General features: G+C 43.7%; 2 protein-coding genes across 2 annotated transcripts in view; one reads left to right on the top strand and one right to left on the bottom strand.

Annotated features, from left to right (window-relative positions):
- elp2 (elongator acetyltransferase complex subunit 2) overlaps nt 1–24,211 on the bottom strand; it is a gene marked incomplete at its 5' end in the record, with an annotated part of 127,459 nt that extends 103,248 nt beyond the window's left edge. The window contains one exon of the mRNA XM_080734443.1: nt 24,083–24,211. Coding sequence (XP_080590569.1) covers nt 24,083–24,112 — 30 coding nt within the window. The remainder of the gene's footprint in view (nt 1–24,082) is intronic.
- ctnnal1 (catenin (cadherin-associated protein), alpha-like 1) overlaps nt 1–26,082 on the top strand; it is a 145,915-nt gene that overhangs the window by 996 nt on the left and 118,837 nt on the right. The gene's annotated exons all lie outside the window — the stretch shown is intronic.

The raw sequence follows: 26,082 nt of genomic DNA, 5'->3' as shown, positions 1-26,082 counted from the left end.
AGACATCAGCTGAATGTGCTTCTGTTCTCTGTTCTTAGAAGGACCACAAACTCTCTTCAGCTAAACAGACCCAGCCCCCTTTAATTAGGCCACTTTGACGCACGTGTTTTGTTTTTCAATAAACATGGTTAAGATTAAAGAGGCCCTGGGGGCCACAATGAATGAATAGTTACCCCGTTTCCTCCTCGACACAGCAACAGTAGGCTACAGTTACAGTATAGTGCTGTTTGTTCATTTGCTTCAATTCAATTCAAATGAGCTTGGCATGAGAAAACGTACGTTTTTTACATTGCCAAAGCAAGTGTCAAAACAATATAAAGGGGATAGAGCAGCATGCATTGTGTTTTAACAGAGCTACTGTAGGCCTATGTCACATTGCAACATAGGCCTACACGTGTGCAAGGATAGGCTATACAGCTTTTTGAAACATATCACTTTTGGGACAATTGGCAGCATTTCCCCCTCAAACTATTTAAAATACTAGGCTGTATAAATGTATGTCTTGTATTGTAAATCATATGTGTTTAAAGGTAGCAGCTCCATTCATATGTACAGTAGTAGGTCTGTGTCTGGTCCATACAGTCACAGTGCAGTAGTCCTTAGGATGGTTGTGTTCCATTGGCTGACCTTCCTTTTTATCACAACACTTCACACATCTTGCTGCCAGTCAGGGCTGTTTCTGACACTATGCAATTAATATATCTGTGAACTGCTGATATATTGTGCTACTGCTCTTGTGTGTAGACTACTGTCTACATAGTGTACACCTGTTCATAGCTGTCCTCCTCTATGCTATATACTGTACACCTGTTCATAGCTGAGTTAGAATTGTGTAAAGTGACAACTTCTGCGGTTAACCCCTCTCCCCAACGAGAATATCAATAAAGGTGTCTCTTTTCTTCTTATATTGTGGTAAGCCACTTTCAACCTATACTAGGCGAAAATTCTTTGCAAAAATATATATTAATGTGAAAATAGTAGATCTACAAGCTGCAAGGTTTGTAAGCTTTGAGCTATGTTTGATACTGTTGTGCAGTGGCACCGTTGTACAGCAAAGTATCAAATACAGCTTAATTTAATGAGTTTTACCTGCTTGTAATGTGATGATGTTCCTGGTGTCATAATTTATCAGGCTCTGTGTATCTCATGTCCACTCTGTCTCTGTTATATGTCTGTTCTAACAACATACTGTAAATTCCCCTTGCTGACAAGTAAAGTCATATATTATCTACTCTTATCTTAACAGCTTCGAAGGCATGCAGGGCTGTGTGTGTGTGTGTGTGTGTGTGTGTGTGTGTGTGTGTGTGTGTGTGTGTGTGTGTGTGTGTGTGTGTGTGTGTGTGTGTGTGTGTGTGTGTGTGTGTGTGTGTGTGTGTGTCTCATATACATCAATGACCTCTGCATACTGTACTCACATTAGAGTGCTAAAAATCTAAATACAGTATAGTGCACTGTTTCCCAACGCCGCTCCAATATGTTGTGTGTATATCCATGTGTGTATGTGTCCATCTGTATAATTATGTACGTCCTATCCATAACCTTGGACAATATGACATCACATGGGTCTATACATCATCATCATCATACTGTACTTGGAGTGCTACTTGAACCCGCACACTGTTTCTTCAGGAACAGTATTGTCCATCATAAAGTGAGCACCGGGTGTGATTTTTATTTGTTTATTTTTTGAATCATAATTACTATTTCAAAAGATTTCAAAAATGAAATACAAATTCTAACATTTTTCAAAAGAATTTCATAAGTACAATTAAAAGGGATTCCATGATTTCCACAGAAGAAGTGAAAACCGCCAAGCTACAAGCACACAACGCATTGCGAGCTTGTAGATCTGCTATTTTCACTAGTTATGGGTCTTTTGGGGTCTCCAGCTGTAACATTTTTAGAAACCACACTGACTGCAGTATACTACTGTAATAACGGATGAATCATTTAAGAGGCTGCTGCTGCTGCTGCTGCTGCTTTTTGGGGAACTGGGACTGTAATGGCTTGAATAGGGAAGTGACCGTCACTCTTATAAATGCTAATGTCAGCTTGGAGCAGAAGAATGGGTGAGGAGGAGGGCTCCATAGACCTGTGAATGACCTGTAGAGTCTCCATTCACTGCAGGATGAGAGGAGGGGGACAGGCAGCTTACCGGCAGAGGTGTAAAGTAACTACGTACATTTACTCAAGTATTGTACTTAAGCACAATCTTGAGGTATTAAGTACTTTACTTGAGTATTTTACAATGTCCAATACTTTTACTTTTACTCCACGACATCTCGGATCCAAATATTGTACTTTTACTCCACTGCATTTATTTGAAAACTTTAGTTACTAGTTACTTTGCCGATATACATTATAATATTACAAAACATACATTAACAACTTTAGCCCTATTTTATACCATGGCTATTTGAAAATAGCCGATCTACAAGCTCATAGCGCGTTGCGACACGTTGTGAGCGTCTAGATCTGCTATTTTCAAACATTTTGTACCTTTACATTTGGCACTTAGTACATTTTGATGCCAATACTTTCGTACTTTTACTCAAGTACATTTTGAATTCCAGTAACAGAGTCTTTCTATATTGCATTATTGATACTTTTACTTAAGTAAAACATTGGAGTACTTTTTCCACCACTGCTTACTGGCAGGTTAACGGGGGTCCCGAGACAATAGGTTACCGTCCGTGATCCTGGAGGAGTTACCCTCCCGCCACTGCCTGCCCGCCCCACTGTGACCTGTGAAAAGGCGGCTTTGCTTTGGCTTCCCTCCCGCCGTTTGCTGGAGCTCATTTGAAAGACAGAGAGAGAGAGAGAGAGAGAGGGAAACTGATCCGTGAGTCACAAGAGAAGTTCATAGGTTTGGGTTAGTGTTGTATTCATACGATTTGACATGCTATCTTCTCTTTCCCTATTCCACTTCCAGTGCACCCACGCTCCTATTAAATTATTTAAAAAGGTTTTTCAATAGATTTATGTCCAAATGAGGCCTTATAAAGGACTAAAGAGAGTCAAAGAAAAGTCTTTAATTCGTGCTCAAATGGCTTAAAAATACCTCAGATATTGAGCCAGGGAGGAATGTTGTTGTTAGCGGTGTAGGGGACTATACTTAGGCCTAATTAGCATCATAATAGCAGTGATCATATAGCCCTAATCGATGAGATGATGGTCGCTAAACAGTGATAACAATCATGCAAATGAATGGTCATGCAAATGAATGGACTTGCGTTCTCTGACACCGAAAAGCCCAAATTATTTTTTGCCGCCAACTATTTAGGGCCCACAGGTTGAGAACCCACTGCTCTACAATAGAGATTTTGTAAGAGATTAAGTAAGACAAAAGAGTTGCGGATTGCAGCTTTACCTTCAATCCTTTTCAAACATAGTTAACCAAGGTAGCAGTGCTGCAGTGGTTGTTGGTTGCAATGAAAACAGTGTGTTGAATATGAACAGTTTGTACGTGTAGCTGCAGTGGCAACAACCTTGAAGCACAGACAACCGCATCTCTCCCTCAAAGCATACATTAAATCTACCATATCCTACTACACGGCTCTCATATATTATTCATGCTGCAGCGAACTTCCCGAGGCACCCACCCTGCCCTCCTCCTCCTCCTCCCAGCTACGAGAACCTCAACCTCTGGTTCTAATTCACCCCAACCTGAACCTTGTGTCTCTTTGGGGAACACTAAAGATGGACGCGCGCGCGCGCGTGTGTGTGTTTGTGTTTCACAGCATAGTACGAAAGACGGCGCAGAGAGGGTCAAAGTTGAGGCACGAATACCAAAACGTCCGCCCTAAAGCAAGTCGCCTTGGGGCAAATCCGGTGATATTCACCTGGTAGTCCTGAGCGGCAGTGGCTCAGGTGGTAGAGTGTCCGCTTGGGAACCAGAAGGTTCCCAGTTCGATCCCGAGCCCCCCCCCCCCCCCCCCCCCCCCATGGGCATGTTGGTGCCTTGCATGGTTTCCTCCGCCATTGGTGTGTGAATGGGTGAATGTAAAGCACAATCATTGTAAAGCGCCTTGGACAAAGGCGATACTGTAGTTGCGACCGTAGGTCGCATTTACTACCAAAACCTCCACCGGCTGTCTGTGCGTCAGTCAGTGAGTCCGTCACACTTTTGCCCTGCTCATATCTCCACAACCGTTGCCCCCATCCATGCCAAATTTTGCACACACACTCCTTGACTGCCAAACTACAACCTCCAAGGACCCCCAGAGCCCCAGGGACCCCCAGGTCCCTGGGGGATCCCCAGATGTAAAAAATGACCAAATGTGCTCACACGTCACACTTTTTCCCTGCTTATATCTCCGCACCCGTTGACCCGATCCATGCCAGATTTTACACACACACTCCTTGCCTGCCAAACTACAACCTCCAAGGACCCCCGATGGGGGACCCCCAGATGTAAAAAATGACCAAATGTGCAAAAATGACCAAATGACCACCCCAACGGGGCTGCTCACGGGGAATTCCCGGGGACCACCGACTCCTGGTGCTCCAGAACGGATGCAAAAGTGGTGGCGCCCCCAGTGGAGGACCCCCTGCCACTGCAGCGCACATAAAATGCCGTAACTCGGGCTAGGAGCGTCCGGGAGAGCCGGGGCTGGTACCTATTCGTCCGCCAAGGCAACGCGGAGACCCCACCCCTCATTTCTCACATGGCCCTATTCTAGCGCCACCTTCAGGCCGATTTTTAAAACACATTTTTGGACACTGCTCCTACAGTTTTTGCCCTAAAATCACGAATATCACTACACAGCATGTCTACACTCATGTCATCAACATGGATCAGGAAGATTTTGGAAAAACACATTTTTGCCCTATTTGTGGAGATAAGCCACCTACGGTCGCTTATCTCCCGATTAGGGAGTCTTACTGGTGTAAATCATGCACCAAAAATGTACCAATCGAAACACGTGAGGTTGGTCGCAGATCTCGTTAGTTCAACGATGGCCACCACCACCAAGGAAAACATTTTCTCTACATTGTCTTGTTCCATTGACGTACATCATGTCCCCCTGGCAACAGTGACAGTCTCCACTATAGCCTTTCAATACACATGTACCACCGGTGTTTTCATGTTTCTTTCCGCTCGTTGTGTGTGTGTGTGTGTGTGTGTGTGTGTGTGTGTGGAGGTCGAATAATTGTATGGAGCTTTATTGTGTTTATTGTGTGTATAGATGGATTCTGTGATTGTGTGTGATTGTGTGTGTGTGTGTGTGTGTGTGTGTGCGCGTGTGTGTGTGTGTGTGTGTATGTGTGTGTGTGTGTGTGTGTGTGTGTGTGTGTGTGTGTGTGTGTGTGTGTGTGTGTGTGTGCGTGCGTGCGTGCGTGCGTGCGTGCGTGCGTGCGTGCGTGTGTGTGTGTTTGAACGGACATTGGATAAGAATCAAAGAGGAAATGAAAAAAGCTGCGTCAGTGAGAAAAGCGTGTGTGTGTGTGTGTGTGTGTGTGTGAGAGAGAGAGGGAGTTGAGTTTCCCTTTTGTGTGTTGCTGTTGTTTGTGTGTGTGTGTGTGTGTGTGTGTGTGTGTCTCCTGTCCTCTCCCCTCCTCTGCTGTTCTGTTCTGCTGTCTGACGTTGATCTGACCTGTGTGCTATCAGCTTCCCTCCCACCACTGTGTAATTATAGGCATGGGATACTCCCAGTGTACACACACACACAAACACACACACACACACACACACACACACACACATACTTGTTTTTGCTACATCGTGGGACAATCAGACAACGGCGTCCCTCCTGGGGACCCCCCTTTCTAGACATGCTACAGCTCTGAAAAAAATCAGGCATGACCAGAAAAAAATCAGGAACAAGATTCTGACTTTAAATTATCAAAATTCAATACTTTTTCTCCCAGATCTGACTGGGTCGTCCCACGTGGGGACGTCAGATACAACCATCTTCGTGGGGACACCATAACACACTTTCAGATATGTCTTCCTGGGGACACCATAACACACTTTCAGATATGTCTTCCTGGGGACACCATAACACACTTTCAGATATGTCTTCCTGGGGACACCATAACACACTTTCAGATATGTCTTCCTGGGGACACCTTAACACACTTTCAGATATGTCTTCCTGGGGACACCATAACACACTTTCAGATTAATGTCTTCCTGAGGACACCAGGGAGGTCAGGGAGCTGCGTTTTAGAGTTTGGAGATCATATCACGAAGTTGGGCCACTGACAGAGAAAGCTGTCTTGCCCAGCTCTGTCTGAGTATGAGGAAGCTTGAGTCTAATAATTGATCATGGTCACTATTGGTTCAACCCCCATAAACAAGTACCAGAGTATCCAGATCAGTTATTCACCCTGACAGACTGCAGAGATAGACTGTGTTGGTCTTGGGACCGCCACAAAGCATGATGGAGGTCAGATCAAATCACTAACTTAGTCATGTGCCGCTGTATTAAAATGGCAACTTACTGACTCGTCGAGCAACACTGGACTGGACTGAACAAAAAGGTTTGTCCATTTCAGAATGAACTACCTGTAGAAAACTTGCTCAGTAAAGCACAGACCAGACAGAGAGTGAAGTTGTCAGTTTGCTTGTATCAAACAATCATTCATTCATGATTCACTATGGTACAGCACCCACAGACAAGTTAATGAGTTATACTTAGTAATGATTCAAGGTAGATATTTCTGCCATCAGGTTGAGGTTGAGACACTCAGCTACACTAGGAACATGCCTACAGGAAGAAATACAAAAAATGTGGGAAGACAGCACAAAAGACTTGTGTACTGTTGCGATAGAAGGCTAGAGAATGGATTACAACCACCCTATGGACTGCTAGCATTGTATATATAAACAGTTCTGCTACCTTTAAATGCATTTTACATCAAATACTTTAAAATCACTGCAGAAAAAAAGCAGCTTTTTGTCCTAAAGCAACTGCAAAAGATGTCTGCCATTTGTTATACCCTGAATGTATATATACGTATATATAATAACAAAATGTGACAGCTGTTTACACTGTGCTGTGCCCCTACAACTCTTTTATGTTCCCCTCTTTCAACTGTATTTATAGTTAGACACTTGCTTTGGCAATTCAAATGTACATTTTCTCCTGCCAATAAAACCCCTTTGATTTGAAAATGAATTCTTATAACTCTCCACATTTTTCTGGGTTCACCATAGCACAGATATACTACTTCACACACTCTTCAGGTATTACTTAAATTTATTTCCAGTCTGAACAGAAGGTACTGTCTAAGACAGTAGCCTAAATGTAACGGTGCATACAGTACTGCAAATACAGTTATGTAACAATTGAACTGTAACAATTGAATTGAAATCTCACATTTCAAACATTGCAATAAGGGCACTCCAAAACAAAAGTCCATCACAAAAGTGATTTATGCTGCACTCACTGTTAAGTTAAAGCATGCGTCCTGTGCTTCCCCTGCGTGGAGGAAAGCAGTGTCTATTGTCCCCTAATGAAGTCACGGTTTGAATGAAGCTTGCCTCGTGGCTTAAGGCCAGTGACTTGCATAGGGAATGAACAGACACTGGTCTCCCCTCTCCTCCCTACAGTGAAATACAGGATCATGTTTTAACAGGAACACTATAACAGAATAACACCCAGGTACTGTATTAATGAAATGTAGTGCTGCCTGGACAAATACTCGAGGTACTGTCTAAGGCAGTACATCTGGCAGTGCAAATACAGTAGTTCAAATTAGTCATTATGCATCAATAGAACTATAAAATCTGACAGCTCAGAGATTACAACAAAAGCAGTCAAAAACAAAAGACTGTTATGCCAGTAACTTAGAATAGAACTGCCATAGACTGCACTCACTGTTAAAGCATTTGTCCCGCTTGCCCTGCGTGGAGGAAAGCAGTGTCTATTGTCCCCTAATGAAGTCACGGTTTGAATGAAGCTTGCCTTGTGGCTTAAGGACAGTGACTTGCATAGGGAATGAACAGACACTGGTCTCCCCTCTCCTCCCTACAGTGAAATACAGGATCATGTTTTAACAGGAACAGTAAAACAGAATAACACCCAGGTACTGTATTAATGAAATGTAGTGCTGCCTGGACAAATACTCGAGGTACTGTCTAAGGCAGTACATCTGGCAGTGCAAATACAGTAGTTCAAATTAGTCATTATGCATCAATAGAACTATAAAATCTGACAGCTCAGAGATTACAACAAAAGCAGTCAAAAACAAAAGACTGTTACGCCAGTAACTTAGAATAGAACTGCCTTAGGCATAGAACTGCCATAGACTGCACTCACTGTTAAAGCATTTGTCCCGCTTGCCCTGCGTGGAGGAAAGCAGTGTCTATTGTCCCCTAATGAAGTCACGGTTTGAATGAAGCTTGCCTTGTGGCTTAAGGACAGTGACTTGCATAAGGAATGAACAGACACTGGTCTCCCCTCTCCTCCCTACAGTGAAATACAGGATCATGTTTTAACAGGAACAGTAAAACAGAATAACACCCAGGTACTGTATTAATGAAATGTAGTGCTGCCTGGACAAATACTCGAGGTACTGTCTAAGGCAGTACATCTGGCAGTGCAAATACAGTAGTTCAAATTAGTCATTATGCATCAATAGAACTATAAAATCTGACAGCTCAGAGATTACAACAAAAGCAGTCAAAAACAAAAGACTGTTACGCCAGTAACTTAGAATAGAACTGCCATAGACTGCACTCACTGTTAAAGCATTTGTCCCGCTTGCCCTGCGTGGAGGAAAGCAGTGTCTATTGTCCCCTAATGAAGTCACGGTTTGAATGAAGCTTGCCTCGTGGCTTAAGGACAGTGACTTGCATAAGGAATGAACAGACACTGGTCTCCCCTCTCCTCCCTACAGTGAAATACAGGATCATGTTTTAACAGGAACACTATAACAGAATAACACCCAGGTACTGTATTAATGAAATGTAGTGCTGCCTGGACAAATACTCGAGGTACTGTCTAAGGCAGTACATCTGGCAGTGCAAATACAGTAGTTCAAATTAGTCATTATGCATCAATAGAACTATAAAATCTGACAGCTCAGAGATTACAACAAAAGCAGTCAAAAACAAAAGACTGTTACGCCAGTAACTTAGAATAGAACTGCCTTAGGCATAGAACTGCCATAGACTGCACTCACTGTTAACGCATTTGTCCCGCTTGCCCTGCGTGGAGGAAAGCAGTGTCTATTGTCCCCTAATGAAGTCACGGTTTGAATGAAGCTTGCCTTGTGGCTTAAGGACAGTGACTTGCATAGGGAATGAACAGACACTGGTCTCCCCTCTCCTCCCTACAGTGAAATACAGGATCATGTTTTAACAGGAACACAATAACATAATAACACTCAGGTACAGGATCATGTTTTAAGAGTGCAGAAGTAGTTTTCTACATCTTCTGCATCCTCCTCTTTAGGGTGGCAATTTTGTTATGGACATAATATTTTACAGATTTCCAATCTCTCTTTATAAGTGCAGGCTCTGCTTTCAGACACTTGTCACATGCACTTTTGTCTGGGACCTTACAAGTATTTATAGCTCTCTTAAAGTGCCTCTCCACGGCCTCTCTCTCTTCTGGTTCCCAATTCTTCCTCTTTTCTTGCCGAGCTAAAACGAAAAAGGAATAACCGATTTGTGTAGTATTATTTTTAACCTAAAAGCTACAATTATTTCTACCACTGGCTATTTCTACACAGATTCAGCATTTGATTGGCCAGTGTAGTTTCATTTTGTAGTGTGTTGTATGTTTTGCACATCACACTTTGTTACTCTGTTTAACAACTGATTTTGTATATAAAGGTAAACAAACAAAAACATGTTAGCCTTTATGCAGCAACAAAGTAACGCTGAACTTTGAAGTCAAGGGAAATCTCACTGTGCTTATACTGTAACACTCCAAATTATCATACCATACATACACATAATGTGTGTGTTAGTCTGCGCAAGACCAACACTAAAAACTACTACAACTAAAAACTAACCAAACGCTATTTCGTGCTCGGACAGAGACAGACGCAGCCAGGAACACACAGAGCTGTCAAAATATCCTTACCTCTTTTTGGCTCCGTCTGTCTGGCTCCTGTCGGTGCTGACCCACTCCGTTTAGCAACTGTTGGAACAACAAGATCATTGTTAATTGCCACGTAGGTCAAGTAAGGCGGAGATTCTCCTACTATGCTACACATTTCCAAACTTGGTCTGGATCAAACTTAAGTCTGGTGGGAAATTACCAGTGTTTGTCAGTAACAAATTACATATTACTGTAATATTATTAGCTTTTCCAGCAAAAGTAGTGTAACGATATTACTGCCAAAACACACCTCATTACTCATTACAAATGAGCTTGTTGTTGCATGATGTGAAAATAGAACATATTTACAAGCTATCAGCAGATAACAGCAGAGATGTGCAGTAGTTTGTAGATCCTAATTACAAATGAGCTTGTTGTTGCATGATGTGAAAATAGAACAGATTTACAAGCTATCAGCAGATAACAACAGAGATGTGCAGGAGTTTGTAGATCCTAATCCACCGCAGCATTCTGCACACGACATACACTACAAGTTGTCTCTAAACAGATTGTGTTGTACATCTCTATAATTTTGCGGGTGGCAGGGGGGAACTGGGGAAAGTAATAAAGTAATGTAACATATTACTCTTTGATTCAAGTAATAAGTAATGTATTAGTAATGTATTACTTTTTCTAAGGGGTCATAAGGAAATAGTACAGCAAGTGTCCAATATCCTTACCTGTTTTTGGCTCCGTCTGTCCGACTCCTGCTGACCCACTCTGTTTAGCAACTGTTGAATGACAAGAACAACATTATTCTGTTAGTGCCACAGATAGGCCAAGTAAAGCTACGGGCATTGATTGCTACACATCTCCAAACTTGGTGAGAATCGACACATGCAACAGACTGGCCGATCGCCCTGAATTGTTGCGCAGGTTCTCCAAGATAGCGCCGCCCATGGCTGCTGTGGTGACTACGTGTTGTGTTCTGTTAGTGTTTTTTGTGTTTGTCTGTTTTTTTGTTTTTGTATGTTATATGTGAAAAAATTGATTTGAATGCAAAAATGTAGTATGCCAAAGCAAATTCCTATGTGTATTACACAATGGTTAATAAAGAAATCTGAATCTGAATTTGACAAAGCCACTTAGACCACCCAGCTGACCTGGGTCAGATAAAAAGGAAAACCCTGTCCAATATCCTTACCTCCGGTTGGCACCGCCTCCCCATCTTGCAGCGATCCGCTCAGGCCATCAACAGTTGGCACCGCCTCCCCATCTTGCAGCGATCCGCTCAGGCCATCAACAGTTGGCACCGCCTCCCCATCTTGCAGCGATCCGCTCAGGCCATCAACTATATAATGACAAGTCAAATATTATTTAAGTAAATGTGCAGGAGATAATTGTGTCTGCCATCTCTCCCTGTAATGTCTTTGTGTCAATTACAAATGGCGAGAGCTGTAAAAGGGTGGCCGTCTCCAAGCTGATAACTGTGAGAAGCAAACAACTGGCAAGAACATTGGAACATCAACTGTTCCGTTTTGCATGTGACAGTGAAAAACAACATTATGCTAAAATGTGTTATGTATCTCAACAGTCGAGGGGTGCTATAAAGATGTAACAGAATATGTGCTGCTGTAATGATCAAAGTATATACCTTCCATGACCTCAGGCCCCTCACACATGTTGTTGTCATCACACGTGCCGTCCCCACACCCGTCCTCAAACGCGTCGTCCTCACACACTTCTAAGGATTAAAGGCACATTTTCAAGATTTTTCTAAAAAATGCATATATATATATATAAGCTTGTAGCATGGCACAATGGCACTCGGTGCTGCACTACGAGCTTGCGCATCTGTTAAATTTCAATAGCTAAAGTATAACAATGCATGAAACACCCACCATCTGGATCGATGTGAATTTCATCCAGGTTCTTGCCTTGGAATTCTCCCATTCGTCCCTTCTCCATGGCCAGGAGCACTTTGCTCACCCTGGCGAGCTGCAGGGTGCTCTCCGGAAGCCTATAAAACTTGTCGTGAACTCGGATGCTATGTCCCATAAAATCTGCTAGCTGCCCCCGCTCCGTATCTCTTAGATTCAGAACCGTTGAAAGGGTTGCTAGTTGTTTCCTCAGTTTGGTTCCTGTAATTGCTAGGGGATTCTTGAGGTCACACAGTTTGGTGTACTCTCTGAGAATATCACTGGTGCGAAAGAATGACATACTGGTGGGTATGGCGAATAGATAGGGGTTGTCCTCAAGGACACCACATTCATTTCTGTATTCACAGAGACAGACCACTGATTCCAGCATTAGCGGAGTTAATAGAACGGGTACCTTGTTTTCACACTTTCCCTCAATTTCGATTCTCGCAAAGTGTGTGCACAGCCTTTTCTCGAGGTCAGAGAGAGCATAGTTGATGTCTTCGTGGTTGGACGATTTGTCTCTCGACAAGAAGTCTTGTAGCTTAATCTGGTTCATCTCGCCTTGTCTGCGACGGTTGAAAAGCATAACCTGAACTTGAGTGACCCTGGACAGTTTCCTCCAGTTCTCCATAGACACTGTAGACTTGAGATCCTCAAGGTATTGCTGCTGCTCTTTCTGTAGGTACTTGTGCAATTTTGCGACGTCTTCAGTCAGAGGAAGAAGCAGTGGGGCATTCCACTTGGCTTGAGACAGGGTCTTCCGACATTCATTTGTTACATCCTCAGCCCATCTTGCGTCGTAGATCCTTTGGAAGTTAAGTGCTTCTTCAGCCAACTGTTTGTCTCCGCTGATGAGAGCACGACCCTCCAGAAGAATCGCAAGTTTCTTGAGGCTGTATCCAAGTTTCATTGGAAGACTGTCAGCTCTCTCTTTTCTTGTATGTGTTCGTCCGACATATTTCACTGCCTCCACTGTAAGCTCATAGTTCTTTGGCTGGATGTAATCTCTGATACTCTTCAGTGGCGTGATCTCACTTCCATAAAGGACAAGTCGCCCCAGCTCTCTTAACTTACTCCGGATGTAGTCATGTTTCGCAGCGTTGGATCCGTGCCTCTTGTAGAGGGACTTTGCTAACTCCATAATGCACCAGTCTTTTTCGACTGCATCTGCGATGCGATCCCTTTTCAATTTACTCAAGACATTCCAAACACCTTTGGACACTCCATGGGGGATGGGTTCGGCTAATGCACACAAGGCCTGGACTCTTGTTTTTCCAGGTTTTGGATTAACGACTTGTGGGTTGAATTTGCACTTCTTCATGTGTCTCCACAGTGACCATTTTGTGAAGCAACCTTGGCAGTGGACGCAATGCAGGACATCTTGCCCTGACATATCTTTTTTTGGCTGCTTGCTTGGTACCAGTGTCCCAGAGCCTGTTTCTAAAACTTCAACATTGTGGGCATAGTTGCCTCTGTTGCGGAGCTGATCTAAATGCATTCGCCTTTCTTTAGAATTCTTTGGGAAACTGAATGCTTTTGCAACCTCGATCTCCTTGGGATGAACGTTCTCCAAATGCCTTGCCATCTTTAAGAATGGCAACTCACAATACAAACAGAACTGTTGTTTACTGTATTTACGAGATCCGTCTGCTTTTCTTGTGACGGCAGGAATTATCACAGAGGTTCTCAAGACATTTTGGGTCTTAGTGTGTGTGGTCTTAGAGAGTGTGTGTGTGTCTGTCACATCCTGTTTGTCTCTCCTTAGTTGGACATCTATCTCTGCTGCCACATCATCACGAAGTTCCACCCGTCCCCCGCTGGTCTCCTCAAATTCACTCCCTGCTTTCACTTCCTCAGACGAATCACTGCAATATGCATTCTTATCGGCAGAGGGGGAGTATGTGATGTCTTCTGAGTCTTGTCTGTTTCTCCTTAGTTGGACATCTCTCTCTGCTGCCACATCATCACAAAGTTCCACTTGTCCCTCGCTGAAGTCCTCAAATTCACTCCCTGCTTTCACTTCCTCAGACGAATCACTGCAATATGCATTCTTATCGGCAGAGGGGGAGTATGTTTTGTCGTCTAAGTCTGAAAAGGAAGACCGATCGCTGTCGTCATCAGATAAATCTTGGGGCAGTGAGTTGAAGCCGGGACCTGTACAGGACAAACAAGACAATCTCGGTTATTTTAGTTGCCAAGTATATAAAACCTTGCAAACTAAAGAGGATTCACCAACTTACATAAGGCTACTACTAATAATAGAGGTGTAACAATACATTTTAACAGCGATATGATACGTACAACGATACATGGTTGACTCAACGATGCATGGATATATTGGTTCATTGTGGCAATACGATCTTTTACATAGTATTTCTCTTTAACCCATTTAGGCCTAGAATTATTGAATCAATAATTCTAGAATGCTTTAACCAGTGAAAAATAGCAGATATACAAGCTCACAGCAGCTGCGAGCTTGTAGATCTGCTATTTTTGAAAAAGTTGTGAAAATGTGTTCAAATCTTTGAATATATGTATTTTCAAAGCGAACGTTTGTAACTCAAATTTTGCTTCTGGGTGGTCCCTGGAACTAAATATTTTGAAATGGGGGTCCGTGGCCAAATACATATAATTTTGGGGGTCCTTCACATGAAAAGGTTTGAGAACCACTGACATAGTAGTCTCTCAAGAACAGACTAACTGAGCTCCATTCAAGTGAAAAGGACCTTTTCTTTGACGATGGCTGGTCAGATTGCTGACATAGAAACATAGGTTTTTTCAGAAAATCTTAGAAGGATTCAAAAGACACTTATAGAATCGGGTCAAAATTCAAATTTTCACGATTTTTCAAAAATAGCAGATCTACAAGCTCGCAGCGCGGCGAGCTTGTTTTCTCTTCTCCTAAACAGTTAGTTTTGCCCCAATGACTTGGGCTCAGTCACAATTACTACTGTTACATAAAGTACCTAAAACAGCAGATCAAACAGGTTTTGAGCTTGCAGATCTGCTTCAATTTTGAACAGTATCAACATTTGTCGCCACACACAATCCCTGTTACCTTCGTCGGGAGTACAGGAGTTGCCACAGTTGTAGAGGTCAGGAGGAGGTCTATTGCGCCGTGACAGGTTGTCACGGGAGAAGGGCACAGGCCTGGGGGCCGAAGAGGTGGAGGGCAGGGTGAAGAGACTATTGTAGGCGGGCAAGTGGAGGTGTCGGAGTCTGTCAGCAGCAGCATCCAGGACGTTGAGGGACGACTTGCTGTTCGAATGCTCTAGAGGGGAAACGAGGACGAGAGCAAAGATTAGTATGGGGCTGTTAAGTATGACATCATTTTGTAGGCAGAGGAGAATTTCTGCCCCCAGTTTCCGTGAATCTTTTTACTATTTTTACTATTTACACATTTTTCTTCTCTTTGTTGTTGAAAGGAAAGTGTTAGAATTATACTTTAGTCGTTATTCTTTAGTCGTTGTTTTTTGAAATAGCGAGGGACAGAAAATGCTCTGGGGGCAGATTCTCCTCTGCCTACAAAATTATGTCACGGCTTAAAAGCCCCATAGGGATATACACCATCCCAGTTGTAGACACTAGAGGCGGAATGGTAGATATCTAATGGTAAATCTCACAAATGCCCAATGTTACTGGTATTAGATAACATGAGTGTGGTGCAGAGACTGGTGGTAAAGGTAAAGAATAAATATTTTTGCCTGAAAAAGCCAGTACTCATGCTGACAGGAAACTCACCACCAGTAGCGAGAGACCAATATATCGGGAACCGATTATCGGCCGCCGATATGACCTTATTTGGGCATATCGGTATCGGTGAAATTTCCCGCCGATATAAAAATAAATTAATAAAACTGGCTGCAGTGCCTTAGAGCTGTGTGGAGTCTGTGGACTGCATTTGGAAGTGCAATGAAATACTTTGTCCAGCAGAGCGCGCCATGCACTGTTGCACACAGCTCACATTTCCTTCATAGGTCACTCACTGAGGCTAGACCTACTCTCAACACAACACAAACAGGACACACAGTACCTTTTTTGTGGAGGATGGAGATACATTTGTTCTTCAACATCTGCAGTGTGAAGGGCTGGAGTGTAAGGAGATCAACCTCATCCTCTTCGTGTGCGGAGCCACGGGATGGGTCAGACTGGATAAGTGCTACCACTTGAAAGAGTTGTTCTCCAGGGACCTGGCCAATGTCTTGTGCAAGCTGCCGCAACTCGTCCACAGGCATGGAATTCTCCTTGTTGCTGTAGGCAGGACACACAGGTGGCAGATAACTCATTACAAAAGAACACTTCTGTAGTGCTTGAGTGAGGTGTCCGGTTTATAATAATGACATGTATCAGATTAAGCTACTGTAAGTGTGAAAATCCTACTTGGTCTTTCTGCTTTTGGTGTTCCTAGATTTGGACTCTCCGAGCGACTGATCCGAGGCATTAGGCTGCAAAGAGACCCGGGGAATGTCTTTTGCAAGCTGCTGCAACTCCTTCACAGGCATGGATGTAACCCCATCTCTGTAGATAGAGGCAAGACACACAGGTGGCAGATAACTCATTACAAAAGAACACTTCTGTAGTGCTTGAGTGAGGTGTCCGGTTTATAATAATGACATGTATCAGATTAAGCTACTGTAAGTGTGAAAATCCTACTTGGTCTTTCTGCTTTTGGTGTTCCTAGATTTGGACTCTCCGAGCGACTGATCCGAGGCATTAGGCTGCAAAGAGACCCGGGGAATGTCTTTTGCAAGCTGCTGCAACTCCTTCACAGGCATGGATGTAACCCCATCTCTGTAGATAGAGGCAAGACACACAGGTGGCAGATAACTCATTACAAAAGAACACTTCTGTAGTGCTTGAGTGAGGTGTCCGGTTTATAATAATGACATGTATCAGATTAAGCTACTGTAAGTGTGAAAATCCTACTTGGTCTTTCTGCTTTTGGTGTTCCTAGATTTGGACTCTCCGAGCGACTGATCCGAGGCATTAGGCTGCAAAGAGACCCGGGGAATGTCTTTTGCAAGCTGCTGCAACTCCTTCACAGGCATGGATGTAACCCCATCTCTGTAGATAGAGGCAAGACACACAGGTGGCAGATAACTCATTACAAAAGAACACTTCTGTAGTGCTTGAGTGAGGTGTCCGGTTTATAATAATGACATGTATCAGATTAAGCTACTGTAAGTGTGAAAATCCTACTTGGTCTTTCTGCTTTTGGTGTTCCTAGATTTGGACTCTCCGAGCGACTGATCCAAGGCATTAGGCTGCAAAGAGACCCGGGGAATGTCTTTTGCAAGCTGCTGCAACTCCTTCACAGGCATGGATGTAACCCCATCTCTGTAGATAGAGGCAAGACACACAGGTGGCAGAGAACTCATTACAAAAGAACACTTCTGTAGTGCTTGAGTGAGGTGTCCGGTTTATAATAATGACATGTATCAGATTAAGCTACTGTAAGTGTGAAAATCCTACTTGGTCTTTCTGCTTTTGGTGTTCCTAGATTTGGACTCTCCGAGCGACTGATCCGAGGCATTAGGCTGCAAAGAGACCTGGGGAATGTCTTTTGCAAGCTGCTGCAACTCCTTCACAGGCATGGATTTAACCCCGTCTCTGTAGATAGAGGCAAGACACACAGGTGGCAGAAAAGTCATTACAAAAGAACATAATAATGACATGTATCAGATTAAGCTACTGTAAGTGTGCAAATCCTACTTGGTCTTTCTGCTTTTGGCGGTTCTAGATTTGGTGTTTCCAAGCGACTCATCAGAGGCATCGGCAATGTATTCTGCAAGCTGCCGCAACTCCTCCTCAGATCTGAATTTCACCTTGTTGCTGTAGGGAGGCAGGACACAAAAAAACAGGTGGCAGAAATCTCAATACAAAAGAACACTTCTGGATTGTATGAGTGAAATGCAGACAAAATGAAGACACCAGCAATATGTGGATTCAGCAAGTAACCCTGCAGATGATCTCACACGCAGCAAGACTTTGGAGGAGCTGGTGAAGCCCAACAGATGTGTTTCAATGCGTCCAGTAGTCTGAAAGCACACCAGCATCTCCACACTGGAGAAAAACCTTTCAAGTGTATACTTTGTGACAAGAGTTTCACTACGTCATCTGATCTAAAGAGACACCAGCATGTCCACACTGGAGCAAAACCATTCCATTGTAAACACTGTGACAAGAGTCAGTCATTTAAGTAATCTGAACACACACCAGCTTACCCATACTGGAGATAAACCTTTCAACTGTACCCTAACACTGTGACAAGAGTTTCATTACATAGTCTCACCTAAAGAAACAACAGCAAAGCCTCTACAGCAGGGGTCTTCAAAGTTGTCAGGGCAAGGACCCCTTAGTTGAGAGAGATGAAGCCCACAACCTTATCATAGATTCCATATTGTTTGCCAGCACAATACATTAGGGTATTTTGGATTCATGTCAATTTGTGTTTTTTAACCACTTGAACTGTCAATACTTCTCCCCTCTACACCAAACCTCTTTGCCGAAAATAGCCGATCTACAAGCTCACAACGCCTCGCAGCGCGAGGCATTGTGAGCTTGTAGATCTGCTATTTTTGGCCAAAGTTCTCCAAATCTGGTTAAGAATCTGTCTATAAAGGAGATTTTCTTTTCTTTTCTTTCTATCACACAAAGATTTGGAGGACCCCCTGTAGTAACTCTGAGGACCCCCTCGGGGTCCCGGACCCCCTGTTGAAGACCCTTGCTCTACAGGCTGAATTCACTAACTAATAATAATTTAGTCATGTATCAGATTAAGCTAAGTGTGTTAATCCTACCTTGTGTTTCTGGCTTCTCTGAGTGGCTGCAGCAGATCAATGCCGGAAGAGCCATTAGGCTGCAGAGGAAAGGAGTAAGACCAGAGTTAAGAGGCATAAAGAAGGGGGAAAAAAACAAACAAACAAAAAAACAGGTCCCTCTAAGTGTGAATGTATTTTATACATCTAGGCTGAATCTTCCTCTGCACATACTGTACACCTACTCCAACTCACATGTCAAGGACCAAAATGCTCCAGTGTTGTTTTCAAAGACAAGACGAAACATGTTCAGCGACTACCTTTTTACACTGACAAAAACTAAATTGAAATTGAATGAAAACAAGCTCTGATGAATACAAACTAGACTAAAATAATTGGAAGGGACTAGTGGGCCAGTATATCCACTATAAATAAGTCATTGTACACTTGGTTTCATGATGTAAATAGCCGATCTACAACCTCACAACATGTTGTGATGCGGTATAGATCTGCTATTTTCAGCAAGGGTGAAATCACTCATTAAGACGGCATCAAGGCCTGCCAAATTACATTTTATATATTATTGTTATCATCAACAACCAGGCCTGGAATTTCGTCATTTTAGGGGCAAGGCCACTTTGAGGGCACAAAGGCCAAATGCCAGGGCAGGAAGGCCATCGAATAAAACAAGATTTTAGAATAATTAATAAAACAATTCGTTTAATTTAAGGGTTAAGGATCTATCTGGTGTGAAATAAATAAATTGGTATTTACAATCTGATCCATGCACAAATCAAAGTTACTAGATTGGTTTAAAAATGACGACTCAACAAAAGACACTGGTGTCTGCATGACAAGAAAGAGACACTGGCGTCTACATGAGAAGACAGAGACAGAGGGGAGTAGTACAGTCAGCTGCTGGGGGCATTGAGGCCACTGGCCTCAGGTCATGTCATTTTTTGGAGGGGCAGATGGCCAAACTGAAGGGCCACTGAACGACGGCCATGGCCTTCATGGACTCCTTTGAAATTCCTGCCCTGGTCCTAGCCTGCTTCCAGACCATAGACCCCGCCCCACGCTCAGAGACCAGAGACTCTTTCTCTGGTCTGGAGCTGAGTACAGGAATCACTTTTTATTTTCGGCTGCTCCAATGAGCGCGGGGGGTGGGGGTGGGTCTAACGAATATCCAATCCGCGCAGCAGTTGAAACGATTCAAACGAAGTTCACACACAGGCAGGCTGAGGAAGGCACACGCACACACACGCTGAGTTCACCAAGCTGTTTATGTTTATTACATGTTTATGGTTGCAGTTCTGTCACTGGCACAGTGAAAGATTTGCACACATTTTCAAGACTTTTTCAAAAATAGCAGATCTACAAGCTCGCAGCGCGGCACTCGGACGCGACGCACGGACCGTGCGTCTCGATCACCGTGCATCGCGATCACTCGCGCGCACGCTCGCAAAAAAGTCCCTCCCTGTAAATCGCTTAGAATAGAGCACAGTTTCAGACTAAAGCGTGAGCTGAGTCTGAAATCAGGCTACCCTGGTCCTATGCTTATTTAGTTAAAAACATATCATTACACACCCAATGAAGCTCTGAATTCATGGAGATTTATTTTTCTTTTCTCACATTCCTATGCCAATAATTTGATGACTCCTCTAGGAAACACTTCTGGCTTAGGAATGCTATAAAAAATTAAATCTCCATGAATTTAAGGCTTCGCCGGATGTGCAATTGATAGAACATAAGTCATTTTTGGGGTGAACTACTCCTTTAAAGGTTAGACAACCACTGACATAGTAGTCTCTCAAGAACCGACTAACTGAGCTCCAGTTGAAGTGGACCTTTTCTTTGATGATGGCTGGCCAGATTGCTGACATAGATTTTTTTAAACTTAGAAGGATTCAAAAGACACTTATAGAATTAAAATTAAAAATGTCAAGATTTTTCAGCTGTGAGCTTGTAGACCTGCTATTTTTTTATATTTAAAGCATAAAATATTGAGTCATATTGATTGTGTTCAGGTCTAAATGGGTTAAATGTCAAGGACCCCCAAACTGATATTCATTTGGCCACGGACCCCCATCTCAAAATATGTAGTTCCAGGGACCACCCAGAAGCAAAATTTGAGTTACAAACGTTCGCTTTGAAAATACATATATTCAAAGATTTGCACATATTTTCACGACTTTGTCAAAAATAGCAGATCTACAAGCTTGGCTTGTAGATCTGCCATTTTTAAAAAATCGTGAAAATTTGATTTTTGACCCGATTCTATAAGTGTCTTTTGAATCCTTCTAAGGTTTTTTGAAAAACCTATGTTTCTATGTCAGCAAACTGGCCAGCCATCGTCAAAGAAAAGGTCCTTTTCACTTCAACTGGAGCTCAGTTAGTCGGTTCTTGAGAGACTACCATGTCAGTGGTTCTCTAACCTTTTCATGTCAAGGACCCCCAAACTGATATTTATTTGGCCACGGACCCCCATCTCAAAATATGTAGTTCCAGGGACCACCCAGAAGCAAATTTTCAGTTACAAACGTTTGCTTTGAAAACACATATATTCAAAGATTTGCACACATTTTCACGACTTTTCCAAAAATAGCAGATCTACAAGCTTGCAGCGCGGCACTCTGTGAGCTAGTCTAGTCAACTCTACCTGCAGATGATAAGTGGAGGCAACAATGGAGTCAATCTCCTTAATTCCACTAGAATGTAATTTAATTGTTGTACTAATAAGTAGTATTGTCATACTACTTATTAACTGAGAACCAATAATATCAGCAATATGTCAATTGCATAGTAATCATGTATCAAAGCTATTCAAAATGGATAGAATCATGATTTATTTTTTAACATAAATGTAAAAAAAAAAAAGAAAAACATTTTTTTTTTTTTTTTTTTTTTTAAGCAATAATTTCACGGACCCCCTGCAGTACCTCCGCGGACCCCCTAGGGGTCGCGGACCCCCTGTTGAAGACCCCTGGCCTAACTATCAAACATCAATCATCCTATCCTTGACTCCAGACTCCATTTATTCAACCCCAAATTCATGCTAATTACAAAGCATGCTGGACATGGCAAAACAAACGGCACCCCAGTTATAGTGCGAGTGATCTTCTCCACACAAGCCACCCAGCTGCTTACTGCCCATCCCCCACTACACTGTCTCGAGCTAATCAGCGGAATCAACTCCAGCTGTGCCAAAAGCCGCCCAACACCCCCCCCCCCCCCCCCCCCCCCCCCCAGGCAGACAAGACTCTCAGGAATACAATCCATGGCTTATTTTCTGCTTGCTTGCCTGCTTTTTCACCTTGTTGTTTAGGCTATCACCTATCATGGATTCATGTCTAATCTGTTTGTACACAATCTTTTGTAACACGTTTTTTTAAGACATTAAACAATGTTCTGAGCCGAGCACTGTTGTATGCTCACTTCGTCACTTCGTCTTGCGCAGGCACAAGACTGAACCTACAGCCCATGGGATTGGATTGGCGGAGACTGTGTCTTAGCAACACTGTAGCCAATGGGCTGCCGCTGCTTACAAACAGCGCAGCGCCCCTCCCAGCAATGGGATGCAGCAGCACTTTTCTCAGAGAGCAGAGTGGAATCGCTGTCAATTCTCAATTAAATCATCCCGTCATTCATATTTATACCCCAACCTTCAAATACGGGACAAAGACTTCCACAGTGAAATAACAGACTGCCAGTGGCATCAGTTCATTTATTTATTCAGTTTATTTTTTGACGGCTCATCATCCGTCCACCAGTGCGTCAGTTCAGCAAAAGCTAAGGTATGGCAACATGACTGTTGTCTGGTCTTGCACGTGATGGCACGCATGCAACACACCAGTCATGTTGCCAAACTATTAGCTACATGCACGATGAGTTTATTTTACATTTTATTATTTTCCCCTGTAATCATGGTATGGTACCATACCCATGTGTGCCTCTGCTCTCTGCCTCGCAATGCTCCCATCCATCAGCTATGCTCGCTGTGTTGCATGCCAGGAGGTTTGCGTTAATGCGTCCCGCCACGATATGCATCAGATTTACATCACTGTGTTACAAACAAATATACAAAATCGTTTGAAAGATTACCTCATGTGTAGACATTATTCTCCTGCCTTCCTCCAGCTCCATGTAGACTACTTCCTTGTATGTGGAAATGTACTGCTGACTGCTGCACGTAGATTGGCTCAAGTGGCACGTGATAGGCAGCACGCCATATGATTGGCTATAGGAGTGTGAAAGCGGCGCAAACACACTGTTCTGCAGTTGCATTGGTTTGGTCAATAGGGGGAGGTAGAGGAGATTCATTAAACACTCCTTAAACACTCTTTTCATGTTTTTCTATCTTTGTGGGGACTTTTCTAAAAAACCGTGTGGAGCTCAACAGGCATGTCAGCAATGCTTACTCTCGATTTAAACGATAAACGGTGTGGGGACGCGGTTTTGGGTCCCCACACCGTTTTGGGTCCTCTGTAGGTGAGTGTGTTGTCAGACGCTTGTCCCCACGAAGTAGCAAAAACAACACACACACACACACACACACACACACACACACACACACACACACACACACACACACACACAGAGGGGGCACAACGTCCGTTTTTGTGGCACTTATGTTGACTCTCCGGCCTTATCAGTTCTCTGTGTGAGTTTCTGTCTGGTTTGATGGTCCGTCTCTCTCTCTGTCTCTGACAGTCACACTGAAGCCTTATCTTATGAATAGTTATATTTTGTTGTGCTCGGGTGTCGCGCACCTGAAAAAAAAAAACAGATCTACAGATATACAAGCTCGCTGGCGTGCGACACGGACACCCGTGTGCTACAAAGTAAATCAGGCAAGATCGACTGGTCTACTTCATGACTTGCTTCTCTGCAAGCCCTGGCATTTTCTGACGCATCTGTTTGCGTCCGTGTGTGTGTGCGTGTGTGCGTGTGTGCATGCGTGCGTGTGTGTGTGTGTAGGGCTGTCACAATTATGACATTTTACATGACGATTAATTGTCACTCAAATAATTGCGATTAACGATTTAATTGTGTTTTTATCGTTGACAATTACATTTCCGTTTGGCTTTTAGGCTTTGAAGTTGCACATGGCAGATATGACACATAACCTGAATATACAAAGAAATTACTGACTTATTTGACAACTTACTACCTAAAAAATAACATAGTAGTGGAAATAGCAGATCTACAAGCTCACAACACGTCGCATCGCGACGATTATGTCAAATAATTGCGATTAGACGATCATGTAATAATTGTGACAGCCTTGTGTGTGTGTGTGTGTGTGTGTGTGTGTGTGTGTGTGTGTGTGTGTGTGTGTGTGTGTGCGTGTGTGTGTGTGTGCGCGCGTCGTTTCTGCGTGTGGCCTTTCCATAAACATGCCTACCTGGCTCTCCGCTTTAGTCACCTCCTTCATCAATTTGACCGCTTGCCCTTTTGAAAACAACAAAACAACAAAACAGCGCTCACAAACAGCAGCACTGTTCTGTTCTCTCAGCCCCGGTCGGTCGGTGTGAATAATTCACCCTGTTTCTCCTCCCAGCACCTGGCTGTGTCCGTGCTGCTGCTCTCACTGCCAGGGTTGTGATGAAGGGCACAGCGAGGCTAATGACTGACTCGCTCTGGCGGCGACGGTGGCGTGAAACTTAATGGGCGTCACGCCGAGCGAGGGGGAAGCTAAACGAACGCTTGTCTCCCGTTGCGTATCCCCCCCCCCCCCCCCACCCACATATACCGGTATATACCTGTGATGTGGCCCGTAGTCGGCTACTAGGTAATTAAGGATAATCTAACCCCCGCCGCCCTCCCCCTCCCTATCTGATGACTGTTTTGAAGTGGTGATTTAGGGAAATAATAGTGCTGTTCACGAGGGTTTCGCGGGGATAATTGAGGTGTGTTCGTGGTTAGAACATAATTATCGTCGCGGCAGCAGAAACCTCTTATCTCCATATTTGAACTTTTTGTGTCTTTTCGTAAATTGGCGTGTCCACATCAATATGCCGACAGGCCGGTAACCTAACCTCAGTAACCGTGGCGAGTAACTAACCTGCCGACATTAGTCGGAACAGCGGCCCGTCAGCATATTGAGCGGACCCCAAATTAGCGCCCTAACTTGATCACACCACAGCGTCACAAAAGTCGCAGATCACACAAGCTCGAAAGTTTCGAGCTTGTCGATCTGCTACTTTTGCTATCTTCGAATTTGAATCCTGAAAAGTAACAGTTTTGGACATATGAGGTTTCCACCCGACAGAGACGACATACCAGGCCTGCCTGCCTGCCTGCCTTGGGCGCGGTCACGGTGGTCCTTGCTTGCCTGGGAGTTGATGGGTGGGTGGGTGGGTAGTGGAGGAGGGTGATGTTTGGGAGGTATAAAGACCTGTGGGAATGGAACAGGGAAACCAAATGGAATAACACCTGAGACTTTGATCAGATCTCTGAACAGTTAACCGCCTGTGACACTGCGCTGCTAGGCTTGTGATTCCTGTACTGTGTGTACCGGTAGCTGTGCTCGGCTGTGCTCTGGCTCTCTCTCTCTCTCTGGTTTAGTTTTGTTATATGCAGCACTAAGCTGAAGGGGGGGTTTCTTAAAAGATTTTCTGCCATAATTGGCTCCGGAAAATCCGCTTGGCTGTCCGAGTTTGTTAGCGTGGAGTTTTGTCAAGCAAGCTTGCTCTGGTTTGGTTTTCTGTGGTGCTTGCAGATTCTTTTTATTTTTTTGCCACCTGAAGTGATAAAAAGGACTATGGGTAAAAAAGGCTTTCAACATGTTTTTATTCTTTTGTTCATTTTGCTTACAAACCGGATTAAAATTGAATATTTACGACGAGCCAAAAGCTTGGTGACAGGCAGCAGGCCTGAGTGGGCCATTTGCTGAACAAGGTGGCATTTCGTCTGGTAACGACTGACTCCTCCAATAAAGCAAAAATGCTGACGCACAAACGGAACAATTCCAATGAATAAGCTCCTCATCATGGCAACTGTAAGCTCTGCCATTATTAGTCTAGCCTGCCCTCTTTCTGTACTTGACGCCTCGAACAAAATGACGTTTTACTGAAGCATTAAGGCCTTGTGTTGCTTGCTAATATCGCTCACTCGCCAGCGGCGGAGTGATTGAATGAGTGACACGACAAACACGCAGGTATAGTGAAGTCGTTCTGTCTACACACCCAGACAGACAGACAGACAGACAGACAGAGAGGCATTAGTGTTGCTGAACGCATGCAGCCGCAGGCCTTAACAGATCCGCTTCCTCCAGCCTCTACGATCATAATGAAGACAAATGGAGGGCTGTGGCATCATGGGCCAAACCGCACGGAGGATTACGCCACGCTGCAAGCATGCATCGGTGCGTGTACAAACATTACACACACGCATCCATGTGTC

Source organism: Nannobrachium achirus, assembly GCF_963921795.1.
Source record: "Nannobrachium achirus genome assembly, chromosome: 10".
Taxonomy (NCBI): domain Eukaryota; kingdom Metazoa; phylum Chordata; class Actinopteri; order Myctophiformes; family Myctophidae; genus Nannobrachium; species Nannobrachium achirus.
Note: the sequence above shows the minus strand (reverse complement) of the source record. Positions and strands in the feature narration are given on the sequence as shown.